The sequence below is a fragment of the Rhinopithecus bieti genome, unplaced genomic scaffold (genome assembly GCF_001698545.2).
Source record: "Rhinopithecus bieti isolate Rb0 unplaced genomic scaffold, ASM169854v2 scaffold_20169, whole genome shotgun sequence".
Lineage (NCBI taxonomy): Eukaryota > Metazoa > Chordata > Mammalia > Primates > Cercopithecidae > Rhinopithecus > Rhinopithecus bieti.
In genome coordinates this window covers 2295220-2313134 of record NW_016810766.1, presented here as the reverse complement: position 1 = coordinate 2313134, position 17915 = coordinate 2295220, and the positions used below count along the sequence as shown (strand labels likewise).

The window sequence follows — 17915 nt, the reverse complement described above, 5'->3', positions numbered from 1 at the left end:
CTATATGAATAACAGTATGAGAGACATAAAAAGATATAAGAAAGAGGTAAATGAAAATAAATGCCCATTATTAACAGTGCAATTTATACCTGTGGTCTACTAGCAGAGATTTTTTTGTTTTGTTTTGTTTTGTTTTAAGATTATTGTTTTCAAAATGGATTTTAAAATATCTAATTATTTTAACCAAATGTTATTCTAAGTACATTCTTGAATATAATGTCAGTACAGATAAAAAGGTTTTGTTAAACAAATAATGGCTCCTTACAAGCACTGCAAATTGATGGCAAATTAAGCAACTTCTTAGAATCAAATTTGTATGCTTTGGGTGTATGTGTTTTATATAAAATAATAAATTCAATAGCCCTAACAACATTTCATAGAAAAACGTCAAAATCCATCAGCCAGATGGAATATGATATTTATCTCCATATCTGTCAAAATAGCATTTATTTAACCTATGAAACAATTTTATCTCTGATTTTATCTTCTACCATTAATATAATTCTCTACATTTTAGAAATGTAAGGTATTATTATTATATTAAAGGTTTCAGAAATAAAGCCTCATTGTCAGTATAATAAACAAATACATTAAGAGGAGAGAAAAGGGAGATATGTCTATTATCTGAATTATTGTAATAGACATTCAAAGGTTTTATTCTAGATGTACTCTAAGTGGGCAAGTCTGAAGAATAAAACTTAAGAAACATGAAGTTGCAAAACAAGTAAAAAAGATTTCCAAGACATACAATTTTACTGTATTGAGCTTAATAATAATTTAAAGAAAATAGTTAACAATATTTCTCTGATTTCTGGCTAATTCCACTGTATTATAGGCTGTGGACTATACATTTTCATGCTTGAAAAAATCAGTGTAGTACACAGGAAGGTGACACTGCAAACAAACAAACTTGAGACAGCAGAGATGTGTGCAAAAAAGATGCACTTGGTGAGCAGGGAGTGGGAAATGTCATATTAAATAAAACAAAAGCAGGCAGGGCATGGTGGCTTGCGCCTGTAATCCTAGCACTTTGGCAGGCCAAGGCTGGCGGATCACCTGAGGTTGGGAGTTCGAGATCAGTCTGAAAAATATGGAGAAACCCCGTCTCTACTTAAAAAATACAAAATTAGCCAGGCATGGTGGTGCATGTCTGTAATCCCAGCTACTCGGCTACTCTGGAGGCTGAGTCAGGAGAATCGCTTGAACCCGGGAGGCAGAGGTTGTGGTGAGCCAACATCGTGCCACTACACTCCAGCCTGGGCAACAAGAGTGAAACTCCGTCTCAAAAACAAAATAAAACAAAATAAAAGCAATGCGTAACAGCAGGAGAAACTGGAACAAAGACAGTCTCGATGATAAGAAACAAGATATATAATTCTATATATAGAAATCCTTTGAGTTGCGTAAAAATTAATGGCTTATATTTTCATTGCGATGTCTTGATTAAACCCTGATGGAAACAATCTGTTCAATTCAACTTTTCAAGTAAACACCATGGCTCAGTACTGGTTCTCTTTTCAGTATCTGCTTCTTCAGTGGGCAAAACAGCACTGTACAGATGTTGGACTGCATGAATTCCGAAAAAGTAGAAGTTAAACATTTTTTTACATGTATACTGAAGGCTTCTCTGTGGACAATGTATTTAAAATGTACAACAAGACACTAAAATGTGTTATGCCTGCTTGTGAAATAATTGAAATAATGAAATTTTCTGTCTTTTCCTCTTTATTTTCCATCTACCCTCCCTTTTCTCTATATCTGTTTTGCTTCTCTTTGTGTTGGAAAAAGTGATAATTGCAAAACTGAACTGTTATTAAGGCTTGTTTTAAATCAGTGCCTGGGAAATAAATTAGCCCCTAGTCTCACACAGTAATAATGTCAGTAAATGAGAGCTTCCAGTTATGGTGCAGGAAATTAAAGCAATGATGGCCAAAGCTTTAACAAAGTCACAAGAGATTACATATTATTGATTCTAAGAAAAGATAGATTTCTACTATCCAAAAAATGACATCTGTCTCAAAGTAAATGACTAAAACACAAACCAAACAAACTGAATGAGTTCAGAAACAGGACAATTTCCAAATACCTAAGGAGAAAAAAATTAATGTAAAATAAAAATGTAATTTGGAACTTCAAGAGAGCAAAATGGAGCTACTTAGCAACAATATTTGAAATAGTATAAGGTCACAGATAACTATATTACTCAATTTCGTGGTAGAAAATGCATTGAGAAGAATGTAAAGTCCCATGATCTAGGTGAAATGACTGCTAGGGGCTTTCTTTTTTGTTTTGATGAAAATATTCTAAAATTAGACAATAGTGATGCATACATAATACCATGAGCATCCTAAAAACAACTGAATTATATGCTTTAAAAGACTGAATTTTATGTTATATGAATATATCAAAGATATTATTTAAAAAAACAAATAAACCTATATCAACCTAACATCCTTAAGATATCTTTAGGGACAACCTCAGATAATGTGTTTTGTGTGTGTGTGTGTGTGTGTGTGTGTGTGTGTGTGTGTGTGTGTGGTTTTTTTGCTAATCCTAGTCTGTATCACAGATGTCACTGGAATTAACAGAAAAAAATCACAGACTTGATTACAATTCACAAAGGTGAGATTAAAAAAAAAAATAGTTATTGGCATATTTAGACAAATGGTTTTATACAGCCTGTCACTGTACTCAAGACAAAGGCTCAACGTGAATAAGTCTTCTTTTAATTGTAGTGTTGGTGCCTAAAATAGCATAGTTCACATATGCTGTTTTAACTATGCTCCCAATAATTCTGGCGTCCTCTTCTTGTCGTTCCCTTTTTATGAATCCTCACTTCTGAGAAGCAAGCTGTTTTACTGCCAGCATGTTCAGACTGCTGATTGCCGGTGGAAAGTCATGAAATTCGGCTTATTAACTTCTGTACAAATTGAAGTTATCTAACCTCATCTGAGCCTTCACTGCTGTTTGAAAATCTTTTTATTAATATCTAATTGGCTCCTTAGAACATTTTCCACAGTCTTCATTTCAAAGCTTTTCAAATCCGTTCTCTTGACGTGACCTCACCTATTCACTCAATAGAAATCAGCATCTTTTACTTGATGGAAAAGTTCCTCTGCTTCAAAATGTACCTTGCCTGTCCTTTTCTTCACACTCACCTCAAAAAAGTGAGGTCATTTTACAGTTTCAAAAAAAAAAAAAAAAATTCCTAGTTGATTTGAAATAACCTGACTTGGTTTATCTCACATCTGCTACCAACTAACTCTATAACCACAGGCAACGCAATTAATTAATCTAGTATTTTATTTTCTCACCTGTAAAATTAGTGCCATGGACTTTGCAAATTCTAAGACCACTTTTATTAATAAATCAAGAGTTTCCTAATCTTGTGTTTAGTCGTGTGTCATTCTAACCCCCAAGACTTTTCGCTTTCATTTGGCCCATATGTACCATAAGGAATTTTCTCTCTACGAATCTCCTCCTATTAATTTGATTCTTCTCACCCTAGACATGCTTAAGACTTCATATTTAAAATCTTCCTTCATGATTATCACATAAGTTAATATTTTCACTATTTTTTAATCAACTTACTTCCAGGTGTAAATAACACTATTACTACTGACTTATCTCTTCACACCTCCCAATTTGACTTCTGCTTCCAGTACTTTGCAAAAATGGCTGTTGCACTACTTGGGAGGCTGAGGCAGGTGGATCACTTGAGCCCAGAAGTTCCAGCAGCCCAGGCAACATAGAGACCCTGCCTCTTAAAAAAAAAAAAAAAAAAAAAAGACTTGTTCTAGAGGTCAAATTTTTTGTTTGTTTGTTTTTGTTTTTTATTTAAGTGAATTTTGACATAAAACACCACTGATGGTGGTTTTTTGTTTTAGTTTTGTTTTGCTTCTTAGAGATGAGTTCTCACGCTGTCATGCAGACTGGAGTAAGGTGGCATGGTCACAGTTCTCTGTAATCTCAAAGGCTGGGCTCAGGCGATTCCCCTGCCTCAGCATCCTGAGTAGCCTTATAGACATGCACCACTGTGTCTGGTCACTAATGGTGTTTTGAAACACCATCTTGAGACTTTCTTCTCCCTTGCCTTGAATCTGAACCTCATGGTAATCTTTCTAAGCCTCTGCTTACCTCTTCTTTTTCTCTACTTGTATTTTTTCTCCTGAGGCTATGTTCTAAATATGATTATTCATCAGAGGTCTATCTTGGTTTACTTTCTAATCTTCTCATAAAACTTTGATTTACTCTAGAGATCTCAACTGTTATATTCATGTAGATTACAAACATATTTTTCTCTGAACTCCATGTTAATATGCTTCACATCTTGATAGGTATGTCTTACCAATTTAAAGCTATGTTGAAAGCAAAATTCATCACTCTACCTCAACGTCTACCCAGGAAAAAAGGGGAAAAACATGGGCTGTCCCTGCTCCTATACTCTTTCTGTTGATGACATAAAAGGCTTTCCAGTGACTTAAACTGACTGTCAGGAAGAAGAGAAGCCAGCAAGGTCAGGGACTGCACCATCCTATACTACCAAACAGCTCTTCATACAGCTAGTTCTTCCTTTGATTAATGTCTTAATGTTCTGAAGAAAAATAAAATTATGATCTCTTCGTAATTACACAAGGTTATGATGTGGATGTGGAAAAATTATACTGTTTTAAAACAGCATCATGGTAAGTCTCAAGGTATCTTTTTCTTTTTACATCATAACCAAAGTATAACCATGGATTGAATTATACACATTTGCTGCTCAGTTTCTTCATTTATTGCTGTGAGGTAATATAAAGACCTTAGCTTCCAAGAAAATCCAACACTTTTATTTCACCTAGATTTAAAAAGAAAGAAAACAATAAACTCACACTTTATCTGTTCCATAACTCCTGTAGTCTACTGCAGCTGACACAGCCACAATGAGTGCAGGCATCCCATAGCCGACCAGATAAAAGTATTTCCTTCGTGAATGTTCACTCTCAAAAACCTCCACCAGCATGATATAAAGCTGCACCCCCTCCAGGAACATCCAGGTGAAGGCAGCCAAGAAGAAGAAATGTAAGAGGGCAGCGAAAACAGCACAGGCAATCTAGGAAAAGGAACAAATGATTTAGTCAAATCACTATCACATGGGATACTGGTGAACTGCCATAAAACCAAATTAAATATTTACCGAAACTGCATTACAATAGGTCTGCAAAATAATCATCTAGGGAAGATTCTTAAAACACAGATATTAAACCTAACATACTTAAATATAATCTATCTTTGAAAACTGCCTTTAACATTAATAATGGCTTATGGATGACAGCATATCATCAGAATAAAAAAAAATACTTAGAAAAAATTCTAATAAGAGTCTATGAATAATTATTCCTGAAAGATGTGCAAAAATATTTCAAAATAGATTTTAAGAATTTTTTTCTCTTGGCCATAATCATGAGTTAGAGTTAGAGTTAGAGTTAGAGTTAGAACATACTAACCGAGTAAGTTCTTCAATAGTCAATGAAAGAGAAACGTTAAAACTAAGGGGAAAATTAAATAGTGTAGTTAATTGCAGTCTTTTCATGATGAGATTATTACTGTTTGTTTGTTTCATGATGAAATTAATTATTAGTAATTGTTTATTTCTCCCTGCCTGGTATCAAAAAGGATTTAAGGTGGTGTTAGAAAATTCATGGTGAACATGAATAAAAATGGATCTACTTAAATGTTCCCAAACTGCTTTCTTTCTTTGATTTTTTTGTTATTGTACTAAATATTGGTTTAGACAAGTTTGGTCAAAAGGGCAGCCAGTCCTTATTTTGTATATTTTCTAAAGTACTACAATTTTCAGCTGACCAACTATCAATTTCTTACCCTTATGTCAGTTCCTGAATTCTCATTTCTTTGAGTTCTTGTTCCTTATAGGAAGCCCTGATTAAAATCTATAACTGCTACTAGAAAGGGCAGCAAACTTATAGAAGTTATCAGAGTAATAGAAATTCATTGGTGAGTATAATCTCTATGAAATGAGACAAAAGGGCAGGTCAAATTTTGGGTTACAAAGATGACAATGAAGGAGAGATCAGGAAGTCTTACATCTGAGGAGCTAGAAAGAAAGCTGGTCCTAAACACTACGTGGAGTGCAGAAAAGGACACCTCGATAGCAAGGAGAGTAAAGACAAGTTTTGCTGAGCTGCACTCTACCCATGTTTTTCATATCAATCATTGTTCTCTGTATTACTTGTTAGAAATGAGTTTTGTGTAGTCTGCAATATTTGGCCAAGTTTTTCATACCATATGTAACATCAGGAAACAAAAATAAGAATAAGGTTTCTAAATGAAAAGAAATCACACAGCATTTGAATTGCAAGCTAACAAGAGAATAAAATGATATATTCTTGGAAAATAACACAATTTTCCATTTCTTGCTTTTTTGAGTTGGAACTTCAACTATTAATTTTTGTTATCATAAGGCTTTACTTTTTTGGGGAAAGAAATGTGTACTTTGATTGCTTATTCATAGGTATGCATTTATGGGGAAAGCTGTCACATTAGTATATGATACCCAATTAAAAATATAATCACCATAATTGTACCCTTTACAGTCATTAATCATGAATGTGTAATCACAAACATGAATCCAACTGCATTTTTATTGTAAAGTACTCCATACATATGGACACATACCAGAAAACAGCATTAAGTAAGCGAATTATTTATTATGCTCAAAAGTCTTCTACAAAATGAAACTTTTCTGCTCATTTGCAGTTTTACTGATGATTACAAACTTGTATCATGTGCATAAATTTTAAGTAAACTGAAACTGGCTCCAAAAATTATAAGTGGGCATAAAGTCTGTGTAATATTAAGATACTGTCTATTATTTACATTTTCTGTTTGGTTTTACCAACAGTTGGCTAGTGCTGTTCCTTTATTTTCCTTTTCTTTCCCTTTTTCTCTTCCTCCTTTCCTTGATACAACTAAATGTAGGGTGCAATAACGTGCAAGGTTAGCACTTAAAGACATGACCAGAACTCATCCAAATATGAAGTGCCAAACAAAAATTGAGAAGAGTTTACATATACTAAAAATGATTTGCAGGTTGTACTATTTTCCAAAATACATCAATTAGAAAACTTATTTTAGACCTGCAGATTTTCATATAATACTGGCTATTTTAAGGCATGTTACAAACTTTAAAACATTAATCTATTAATTGGAAAAAAAGATATTCTTTCATTTTCTAAATAATTTTACCAAAGTTTCCTCAATATTGAGCCCTGTGGTTAAAACAAAAGAAAAAAAAATGACAATATGTAGTTCCTTAGAAAGACAAGTTTATGAAATAATTTCTGAAGAAATGTACATCTCCTTCATTGCTAATGGGAACACAAAATGGTACAGCCACTTTGGAAGACAATTTGTCAGTTTCTTTAAAGCTAAATATACTCTTACCATGTGATCCACAAATTGTGCTCCCTGGTTTCACCCAAAGTAGTTAAAAACATGTCCACACAAAAACCTGCATACAAATGTTTATAGCAGTTTTCTTCATATTTGACAAAAGCATAACTGACATCTTGGAAGTAATATCTCATCAGACAATAAGATACTATTTAGCACTAAAAAGAAATAAGCTATCAAGTCACAAAAATGCATGGAGGAAATTCAAATATATATGACAATTTGAGAGAAGCCAAGTCCAGGCATGGTGCTTCACATTTGTAATCCCAGCACTTTGGGAGGCTGAGACAGGTGGATCGATTGAGTCCAGGATTTTGAGATCAGCTTGAACAATATGGCCAAACCCTGTCTATTAGAAATACAAAAAATTAGCTGGGCATGGTGGCAAATGCCTGTAGTCCCAGCTACTCCAGAGGCTGTGGTGGGAGGATCGCTTGAGTCTGGGAGGTGGAGATTGCAGTGAGCCAGGATCATGCCACTGCACTCCTGCTTGAGTGACAGAGTGAGACTTTGTGTCAAAAAAGAAAAGAAAGAAAAATGAAAGAAAGAAAGAAAGAAAGAAAGAAAGAAAGAAAGAAAGAAAGAAGGAAAGAAGGAAAGAAAGAGAGAGACCAATCTGAAAAAGCTACATACTAAATGATTCCAATCATATGACATTCTGAAAAGTCAAAACCATGGAGATAGTAAAAAAGAAAAATAGTGGTTACCAGAGATTAGTGGGAAAGGAGAGATTAAACAGAGGAAGCACAGAGGATTTTCAAGGCAGTGAAAAAAACTCAAACCCAGAGAATGTACAATAGCTAGAGTGAAACCTAAGGTAAACTATGGAATTTGGGTGATAATGATGTGTTGATGTAGGTTCATCTGTTGTCACAAGTGTACCTCTCTGGTGGGGGATGTTAATAATGAAGGACACTATGCATGTGTAGGAGCAGGGAATAGATGGGAAATGTCTGTAGCTTCTGCTCAATTTTGCTGTAAAGCAATAACTGCTCTAAAAAACAAAAGTCTATTTAAAAATGAAATATACACCTTATTCGTAAAGGTTGCTGCTTATTTATGATGATGGGATATGAAAAATGGAAAACCGAGTAAGACCTGAAAATTAGTATCTATCTTAGATGACTAGAAGAAATGATACTTTCAAACTAAGTAGTTTTAATATTGGCAGTACTGAAAAGCTGGAAGCGGAAAAATTCTTCACTGGTATCAATGTTGGTTGCTTACTGGTTGGTCAGTTCGGTTGATCCCAATCAGGAAGAGCAGCTCTGCTACAAAGAGACTGATGCAAAGGTTCTTGTGGATGGTGTTACGGTCACTCTGGAGCCCGCGGAAAAAGCAAAATGTGAAGATGCAAATCAGGAGACAAACAAGCGACAGTAAAATTCCAACCCACGTGATCACATCCAGAAGGAGGTCATGGACCGCATCACTGTGCTGGAAACACAACAAAAAAGCCATAAGTTGCACTTATGCATAACCAATTACAAAGTTTTATAAGGGCCTGGATTCAGAAAGCATGATAACAATAATGCACAAAATACCCTCTATGCCCACAATGAATAAAGTAACTTAATGATTTGGGTTTTCTCTTCCACAGATAGAGCATTTTATCTTTTCTGTGAGGTGTAAATCAGTTTGATATTCAGAGATGCCAATAGTGTTTGCTTCTTTCTCAGCTACAAACATTTTCAGAATATAAGTAGTTAAAGCAGACCAACTTAATTCTGGCCAAAGATTTCAAGGTAAAACATTTTATTTTTTAAATTTGTATCACTTTTTTAGACTAATTTTCAGACCATCTCCACTAGGGAACACTATTTAAAATTTTAAGCTTTATACTTGGGGAAGTTGTATCTCAACTAATTTTTGAATCATCTAAGGAGTTTTAAAATTAAAAATGCAATTCCTTTGTCCTATAAATCTTGTATCATAATTTCCAAGGTTGTGTTATATAAGTATGTATTTTCATAAAGATCCCCAGTGAATTCTAATGAATAGCCACACATGTGTACCATTTATTTTTGGGAAGATCTAAAAGAATGAGGATATTCATTGGATTTATATTCACATTGAATGGATTAGAGACATCAGCAAGTTTGATCTTTGAAGATTTTGCATGAATAGAGCCTGTTATACATTGACAGAAAATAAATATTCAGAATTGCTATACTAAAGTGGCATATAGCAGACAATAGAGCTAAGAAACAAGAAAAAGTTCGTGAACTGTACTGAAACATCATGTTTTGGTTCTGTTAAAATAGTAGGAGAAGCTCTGTGTCTGCCATGTTCCTTGGTTGTCAATTACTTCATTTCTGTCCTTGTTTTAAGATTCAGAACTCTTATTTCCACCTTGAGATATTTTGTCCCTACCCTAAAAAAACTTCTGTGAAGCTTTAGAATTTATAGAGGCCCAACAAATAAGTATTTCAAGATGTTGGAGAAAAGTTGAGAAATTGTCTATGACTGTCAATTCTTTTCCTTCAAGGTTTTTTGAAGAGACCTAAATACCTAACTTCTATCAGTAGAAGAATGGATAAATGATTGGGTAAAAGGTTAATTTGTACAATGATATTTTAAAGAGTAGTAGAAAATCAGTGTACTATATTTAAAGTCACAAACATGGATAATACACAAAAATCTAATTTTTTTTTTTTTTAAAGCAAGATCTATACACTATGACAGCATTTTTGTAAAATTTTAAAAGATGAAAATCAGGCCGGGCATAGTGGCTCATGCCTGTAATCTCAGCACTTTGGGAGGCCAAGGCGGGTGGATCATGAGGTCAGGAGATCAAGACCATCCGGGCTAACATGGTGAAACCCCATGTCTACTAAAAACACAAAAAATTGACCGAGCGTGGTGGCGGGCGCCTGTAGTACCAGCTACTCGGGAGGCTGAGGCAGGAGAATAGGGTGAACCCAGGAGGCAGAGCTTGCAGTGAGCCAAGATCGTGCCACTGCACTCCAGCCTGGGTGACAGAGCGAGACTCTGTCTCAAAATAAAAAAAAAAAAAAAGAAAATCAATGGCATTGACTTCTATGAATATACGTAAAATTGGTAAAAGTATAAAATTACATGGAAAATTTTGACAACAAAGAGTTGTCTTTCTAAGTGATGCCTTTTTGAGCTATATAGATCATACACATTGACTTTTGTTTTAGGATGGAAGTCGCCACATTTAGTTGGCTTCCACACTAAGCCCAATTTTAATCTATATAAATATTCAGATTTTTCAAATACTGTATGTTCTCACATATAATCAGGAGCTAAACACTGAGTATTCATGGACATAAAGATGGCCACAATAGAAACGTGGAGCTACCAGAGGTGGGAGGTAGGGAGGGGGGTGATGGTAGAAAACCTATTGGGCACTATGCTCACTCAATACCTGGGTAATGGGATCATTCGTACCCCAAACTTTAGCATCACAGAATACACTTATGTTACAAACCTGCCCATGTACCCGATGAATCTAAAATAAATGTTGAAAAAAATGGATTTTAAATGAGGACATTTGAAAAACATATATCCAGATTTTCTTCTTCTTTTTTTTTAACTTCATCCTTTCAAAGATTTTTCTGGATGTGGAAATTCTTAGAAGTGAGCCACCATGCTGTAATCTGAATCATAGCACTCCTCATGCTGCCAGATATGACTTCACAGTTGTTATTTGATAAAGACCCCCACTAGAATACTGTCAATGAAACAGTTTTGAAATATTCCTGCATACCTCTTGATATATTTCTCAGAAGGAGCTCAGGTCATGAAAGAAAACCACATGAAATTTTGCTTTAACAGCTTTGTTCTCTGGGGGATACTACCAAAGCAGTGTTGGGTCTGCAGTAGCTTAAATTACTTTTAGTGTTTGAGAATGGAGAGTGGTTAGTGCTACCTGGTTCCCTGAATAGACAGCTATTTGCTCCCTTCTTTGACTCAAACGAAAGATGCTGTGATTTGAGAATCAAATACCAACGTTTAGCACAGTAGTCTTTCATAATGGAAAAATGGCAGCCATAACACCATCTCAAATGTATCCTAAAAGACCTAAAACACCCTTTTGAAAAAAACAGAAAAAAAAAAAAAAAAAGAAGAACAAGAACAAGCAAAAATGATAAGAAACCAAAGAACTCCCACTTTTATCTGGGTAGATACATTATTAGCAATGTACTTATTTTACTCAGTGCCTTAGTATGCTCTTCAAAAACCCCATGCAGAGTTACTAAGAGAAGAATATCAGATCTTGAAATGTCAGTAGCAAAAATTTGTAGCACTCAAATGTAGAACAAACAAGTCTAGTAAATAAGTCACCTTTTAGTTATGACTGTTTAGCCAGGAAAACATCAACACCAACCACCTATATGTCCATGATACTGGGAGGGCAGCACTCATCAAAGACAACTCAATACTTGAATTTTACCAGTAACATGAACAGGAAAGAACAATGGTGTATTAGTCCATTCTCACGCTGCTGATAAAGACATACACAAGACTGGGTTTATAAAGAAAAGAGGTTTAATGGACTCACAGTTCCACTTGTAGGCCTCACAATCACGGCAGAAGGTGAAGGGGGAGCAAGACAGGTCTTATAAGGCAGCAGGCAAGAGGAAGTTTGTGCAGGGGAATTCCCATTTATAAAACCATCAGATCTCATCAGACTTAATCACTACCATGAGAAGAGTATGGGGGAACTACCCTCATTATTCAATTATCTCCCCCAGGCCCCACCCTTGACACATGGGGATTATTGCAATTCAAGGTGGTATTTGGGTTGGGACACAGTCAAACCATATCAAGTGGACACTGAATGTAAATAACAGATGTAAATATGTAAAGCCTTGTTTATAATTAATAGTCTGCCATAATAGAACTTCTAGGAAGGAAGTCCATGCATGGAAAAAAGCAAACTCCTTTCAAGAGGACGACCCCTTGAATTAAACTCCTAGGTATAGTTGTATCAAGGTGATAATGGCACAAGGATTCCTTTCTGAGATTGCATGTTTGTGAACACTACATAACTCAATCACCTATAAGACAAGCTATATACCATTATGTACCTTGAGAGCAGGCATTATATCAATTTTATTAATATTACATCCTAGCACCTAGTACTGTGCTTAACATTAAAGCAATCTATAAAAATATTTGGTTTTGAACAATTATATTCCCACTTCTATTAGGCTAAATGCCTTAGAGCTGAACCCTCTCATATCAGTACAGCTTTAGCACCCATTTAATCTCCACTTGGATATTTAATAAGATATCAAATATTTTATGTCCAAAACAGCTCCTGATCTTATCCTATTCTACCCTCCTGCCTCCAATCTGCTCTTCTTTCTGTTTTCCTCATTTTAGCAAATAGCAACTTCATTCTTGAAAATGTTCTGGTCAAAAACTCAGGAATTATATTGACTCCTTTATTTCCTTCACACACTACATTTAATCCAACAGGAAATCTTATAGGTCTTACCCACTAAGTCTGCCAGGTTCTTATCTCAACTGCACCAACTTGATTGGAGCCATCTGATTTCTTATGAAGAGCCTCTTAACTGATTCTTAACTGATCTCCCTACTTTGGCCCTAATCCCACTTCTCTCTATATTTAGCAGAGCAGAGGTTCTTTTTATATATAAGTCATACAATATCGCTCCTCTAATCAAAGCCTCCAATGGCTCCCACTCAATGAAAATAAAACTGAGTCTTTACAAAAGCCTTACATAGCCCTAAGAACTGCACCCCTGTGACATCATTTCCTATTCTTCCCTTCCTTCACTTCATTCCACTTCCATTGGCCTGCTCTGTTCTTTGAATGGGTAAGAGATATTCCAGTCCCATGGCCTTTGCATCTGATGCTCCTTTGGCCTGGAATACTCTTCCAAAAGATATCTGCATGGCTTACTTGCCACCCTCCTTTTACTATTTATTCAAATGTCACCTTTCCACAGAGGGTTTTTTCTGAGTCTTCCTATCTAAAATTACAGACCCGTTTTCCGTATTCTGACTCTCTCTATTGCTTTTCTTGTATTATTTTCACCTTACTCCTTATGACTTATGTAAACTATATATTTTAATAATTTTTTCTACTTATTTTCTGTGCCCTTCCCAACCAGAAAGAAAGCTCATAGAGAATAAGTTGCTTCATCTTTTCTGATTACCACTCCTCCAGGTCCTGGAGAAATAGGTAGTATACAGTAGCTGCACAATTAATGTATTGATTGAATAAATGACCTCTCTTTAATCATCCCTCTCTTTTACAATGGATTTTTATTCAAACTATAACTTGTATCATGCTGCCCACTAAACAGTCCTTGGGACTCTTCCTCGTAAATCAGCAGCTCTAAAATGTTGAGTAAAAGATAAAGAAAATTAGAGCTAGAAAATAAGAAGGCTGTTACATCATAATACCTTAAGATATCCTATAATGTGAAGGTGTCAAACAATTATAAAAATGAAGACAAAAGTACAGATGTGAATAAGAAGTATCTTGAGTAATTCTTGGAGTCTAAAGCCTTGAATTTAATCTTGTCACTTCAATTTAGTCATTGTTACTTTTAACAAAGTACTTAATCTGTTTGAGTATCAGAAGCCTTATCCACATAGCAGTAAAATAACTGAGGCTTCAGGATACTGTGATAAGTAATTCACATAATATATGTGAAAGTAAGAAAGCGAGTATTTCTTTCCTTTTTTAAATCTGAATGTATTCTGAATTTTTTCATGTTCAATAGCAATTTTCATTTAAATAATAAAAGCCTATATAAATGATATAGGGAGGATCAGAAAATAATAACTATAACAATAATAAATGTTAATGTTATTTTAACTAAGAACACCAAAAAATATTCCAGTCAACTATGAGTTATCTAATTTCACTGTATAACATTTCCAACTTAGTTATTATTAATATTTGTGGTACTTATAAATTAAGACTATAAAAATGCCTATAGCAGCCAGGCGTGGTGGCTTATTCCTATAATCCCAGACTTTGGGAGGCCGAGGCAGGCAGATTGCTTTGAGTCCAGGAAATCAGGACTAGCCTGGGCAACATGCTGAAATTCCGTCTCTACAATAAATATCAAAATTAGGTGGGTAGGGTGGAGGGTGCCTGTAGTCACAGCTACTCAGGAAGCTGAGGTGAGAGGATGGCTTGTGCCCAAGAGTTGGAGGTTGCAGTGAGCCAAGACCACACCACTGTACTCCAGCCTGGGTGACAGACCCAGATCTTGTCTGGGAGAAAATAAAACAAAAAAATGCCCAAAGCAGATGAAGACAGCAGATTTTAACTTTTGAATCTGAATTACATCTTGATTACTGTACAATTGCACTTATGACTTTTAAATGATAAAACAAGAAAAACACTAATTCATCTGTATACTTTTCCTTAGGTTAGAACAAAAGACAAATAAAGTAGCAAACAAAGAATGACACTAAAATTTTGTCAGGGTCTGTACCACAGACCAGTGTAATTTTTGCAAGGAACTCTTGGAAAACTCATTAAAAAAATAACAATAAACAAAAATATCAAAGACTTCAAGGAAATTAGCTTCTTAAGGGAAGATAAGGAGATGTGAGAGAAAAATCAGAGGAGAATGATAGAATTCTTCCTCAGAAGATAGTTTCAGAAAATTCAATGAATCTATCATCTCTAGAAAGAAATTTTATATAAACAATAATTGTTTTCAGGCTTTCTATGAAGTTTCTATTCATATTCAAAAGGCCAATTATTTTGTAAAACTTACATGAAGCTTCTGATTTTCCTTTTATTTTCTCTTACCTAATCTGCTTTGTCTTTGTCACTGAGCACTCACATACCTCAAAAGGAGAGTGATGGGAAGAATGGATGGCTTACACAATGATTGTCACTTGTGAGAGTGACTCTGTCCATGTAAAACCCTCCAATATACCATGAGGTACATTTAATGATACTAAGACCAAATTTCTGGAACAGAAAAATGTGACTTTTGCCTTATGATTTAAAAAATAATAATAATCTGAGTACACGAAGACTTTATGTGAAACTGTTGATATTTCTAACTTTATTGTCAAAAAAGCAAGTCAGCAAATGAGATAGACAGATCTTAAAATAGTTTTCATTTTTAACTATGTAAGTGTTTCCAGATGGGATACAAATTATACAAATTAATTGTGAATGCTTCTGGAGAGGTTTTTTTTCCTTCTTTTTTGAAAAAAATAATTCTAGAGAGTTGCATTTTTCAGACTGCTTGAACAATCACCCTGTAATAATTATCAACTGCTTGCCAATAATTATCAAGAACCTGTTCTACTTTTTGCATAATAATGCATTATTTTAATGTTGAGCTAGATTTGGTAAAGCAGAATAATATGAGTTTAAAATTACCTCTTCAACATATCGTGTTGTGAAATATTTGTAATATAGCTGAGTTTCTTTTTTTAATGAAAACGTAGGAGTGTTCACCTTACCACTAACATATCCATGAGCATAAAACATTGATTTGAATCGTAAATTAAACCGCAGCCAGCAGGATTCCAAAAAGCCTATTTTCAGATAAATGTGGCATGAACTCTGTGAAAAAAATTCCTGGCATTGATCTAACTGTTAAGAACCAGGTCATCAGACAGAGGTCACCTCACAAGCTCTTGGGAAAGTGAAGGGATTAATGTTCTGAAGAAATTAGGATTTCCTTTGCAGAACATACCATAGTTGGGTAATCCAGTAAGAAGGACAATATGTATATTTCTTACTTCTTTTTAGGTCAATTAACTGAAACAACCTACCAACAATATTCAAGTCTGTATCAAATTGAAAACCAATCTAAGTATTTTCATGCTTTAATTGGTAAAAGAGAAACACTAGCAAGTGTGTGCTCTTAAGAGCATACAGCATTCATATACAATTGTCCTTTGGACTCAATGGAACTTCTTTAGCAAAATTTTTGGCTTCAGAAGCATACTTATTATGATTAGCACATTCTAAGTTATTGGTGATCTTTCTTTGAATTTAAAAAAAAAAAAAAAAAAGCCAAACAAACAAACAAAAAAACTACATTTGGTGTACCAGATTTGCAATTACCATAACAAATGAAAGAAAACAGCAGAAATTGTTAAAGGAAATGGAATGATCAATCAATAGAAAGAAAATAATTTAAGAGTGTCTGGGATGGGGATGAAGGTAGGAAATGAAGCTAGGCAGATGGAAAAAATTTATCCTTAGCATTTCTGAGTTAAATAAAGTGGCTGATAATGATAGCAGTAATAACTAACACATAATTTTCAAACTGTCTGATTCTATTAGAAGAGTTTATTTATTTTCTTAAGGTACTCATTTTAATTCTATAAAACACTGTGATGTGATACTATTATCTCCAACTTACAGATGAAGAAACTGAAGCAAAGAGTATACAGAATTTATCCACAATCATTCTACTAGTATGCGGTAGAGACAGAATTAATGATAGGACAACCAACTGCCCAGGTTTGCTCAGTACTGTCTTGGTTTTAGCAGTAAAATTTTGTTTTCTGGGAAAGCCTTTTCCAAGACATAAAAAGCCTCAGATTTCAGAGATGGATGCAGAACGTTGAAAGAAATCTACAAAATCCACAGGACCACCTAGAAAATGGAGGCTGAATGCCACAGTATTTTTAGTGTTGAATGGATTGAAGCATCAATTACTCATTTTTCTTAATGGCGCCTGCAAGTTTTCTCCTGACTACTGAAGCTGGTAATCAAGATTTGTGATCCAATACCAGTTCATCCATTGTTGCATTACTCTAGATGATGTGATTGAGTATTTAACCCACACGCATTGTGATCCTGAGCTCCTCTTTGATTTTGCCTGTGAATTAACTGTAGTGATTTGTATCAAGATTGTGCTACTTTAGTTTTTATAGTGAATATCGTGACCACTTTTTCTTACAGTTCAGTGATGAAAATGAGTATGACTATAATACCAAAGCTAGCATGACAATACTGACAAAAAAAAATCTAAACAACTGTGTTATTTTAAAAATAACATAGAAGGATGCATGGATCTGGAATAGGGAGAAAATCAGGGTAGTGTACAATAAACAGAAATAAATTTGAGACTAGACAGAAGGTGATGTGAATACACCTGTGGAGCCTAGATCTCACAAGACTAGGATGAGGCAGGCAAGTTTTTGTAAGTCAATCAAAACCATTTTTTATCTCCTCCCAACCCCCCCAAAAAAATCAATGCTCTTTTGAAAATGGAATAAGAATAAACATGCATTATCATTTTGTTCTCTTGATTGCTCAACACACCTGAGTACAGTTACTTTTTTTCCGATTCAAACGTTGCAACTAAAAACGTTCCTGAGGGTAAACAAAAGAGGAAATTTTGAGGACCAATATGTTGACCCCTTAGAGTGTAGAGTTGATTTTGTCAGAACTTATTAATGATCATGGTGCTACAAAATATCAAATGATACCTTGAATCATGCTAGCAAAACCATGCTCCCTCTAG

The 17915-nt window shown here is 34.7% G+C and overlaps 1 protein-coding gene across 1 annotated transcript in view; it reads right to left on the bottom strand.

Moving 5' to 3' along the window:
* LOC108542669 (adhesion G protein-coupled receptor L3) overlaps positions 1-17915 on the bottom strand; it is a gene marked incomplete at its 3' end in the record, with an annotated part of 115669 nt that overhangs the window by 10522 nt on the left and 87232 nt on the right. Inside the window, exons 10-11 of the mRNA XM_017892774.1 lie at positions 8680-8889; positions 4872-5092 (exon numbers count right to left, since the gene is read on the bottom strand). Coding sequence (XP_017748263.1) covers positions 4872-5092; positions 8680-8889 — 431 coding nt within the window. The remainder of the gene's footprint in view (positions 1-4871; positions 5093-8679; positions 8890-17915) is intronic.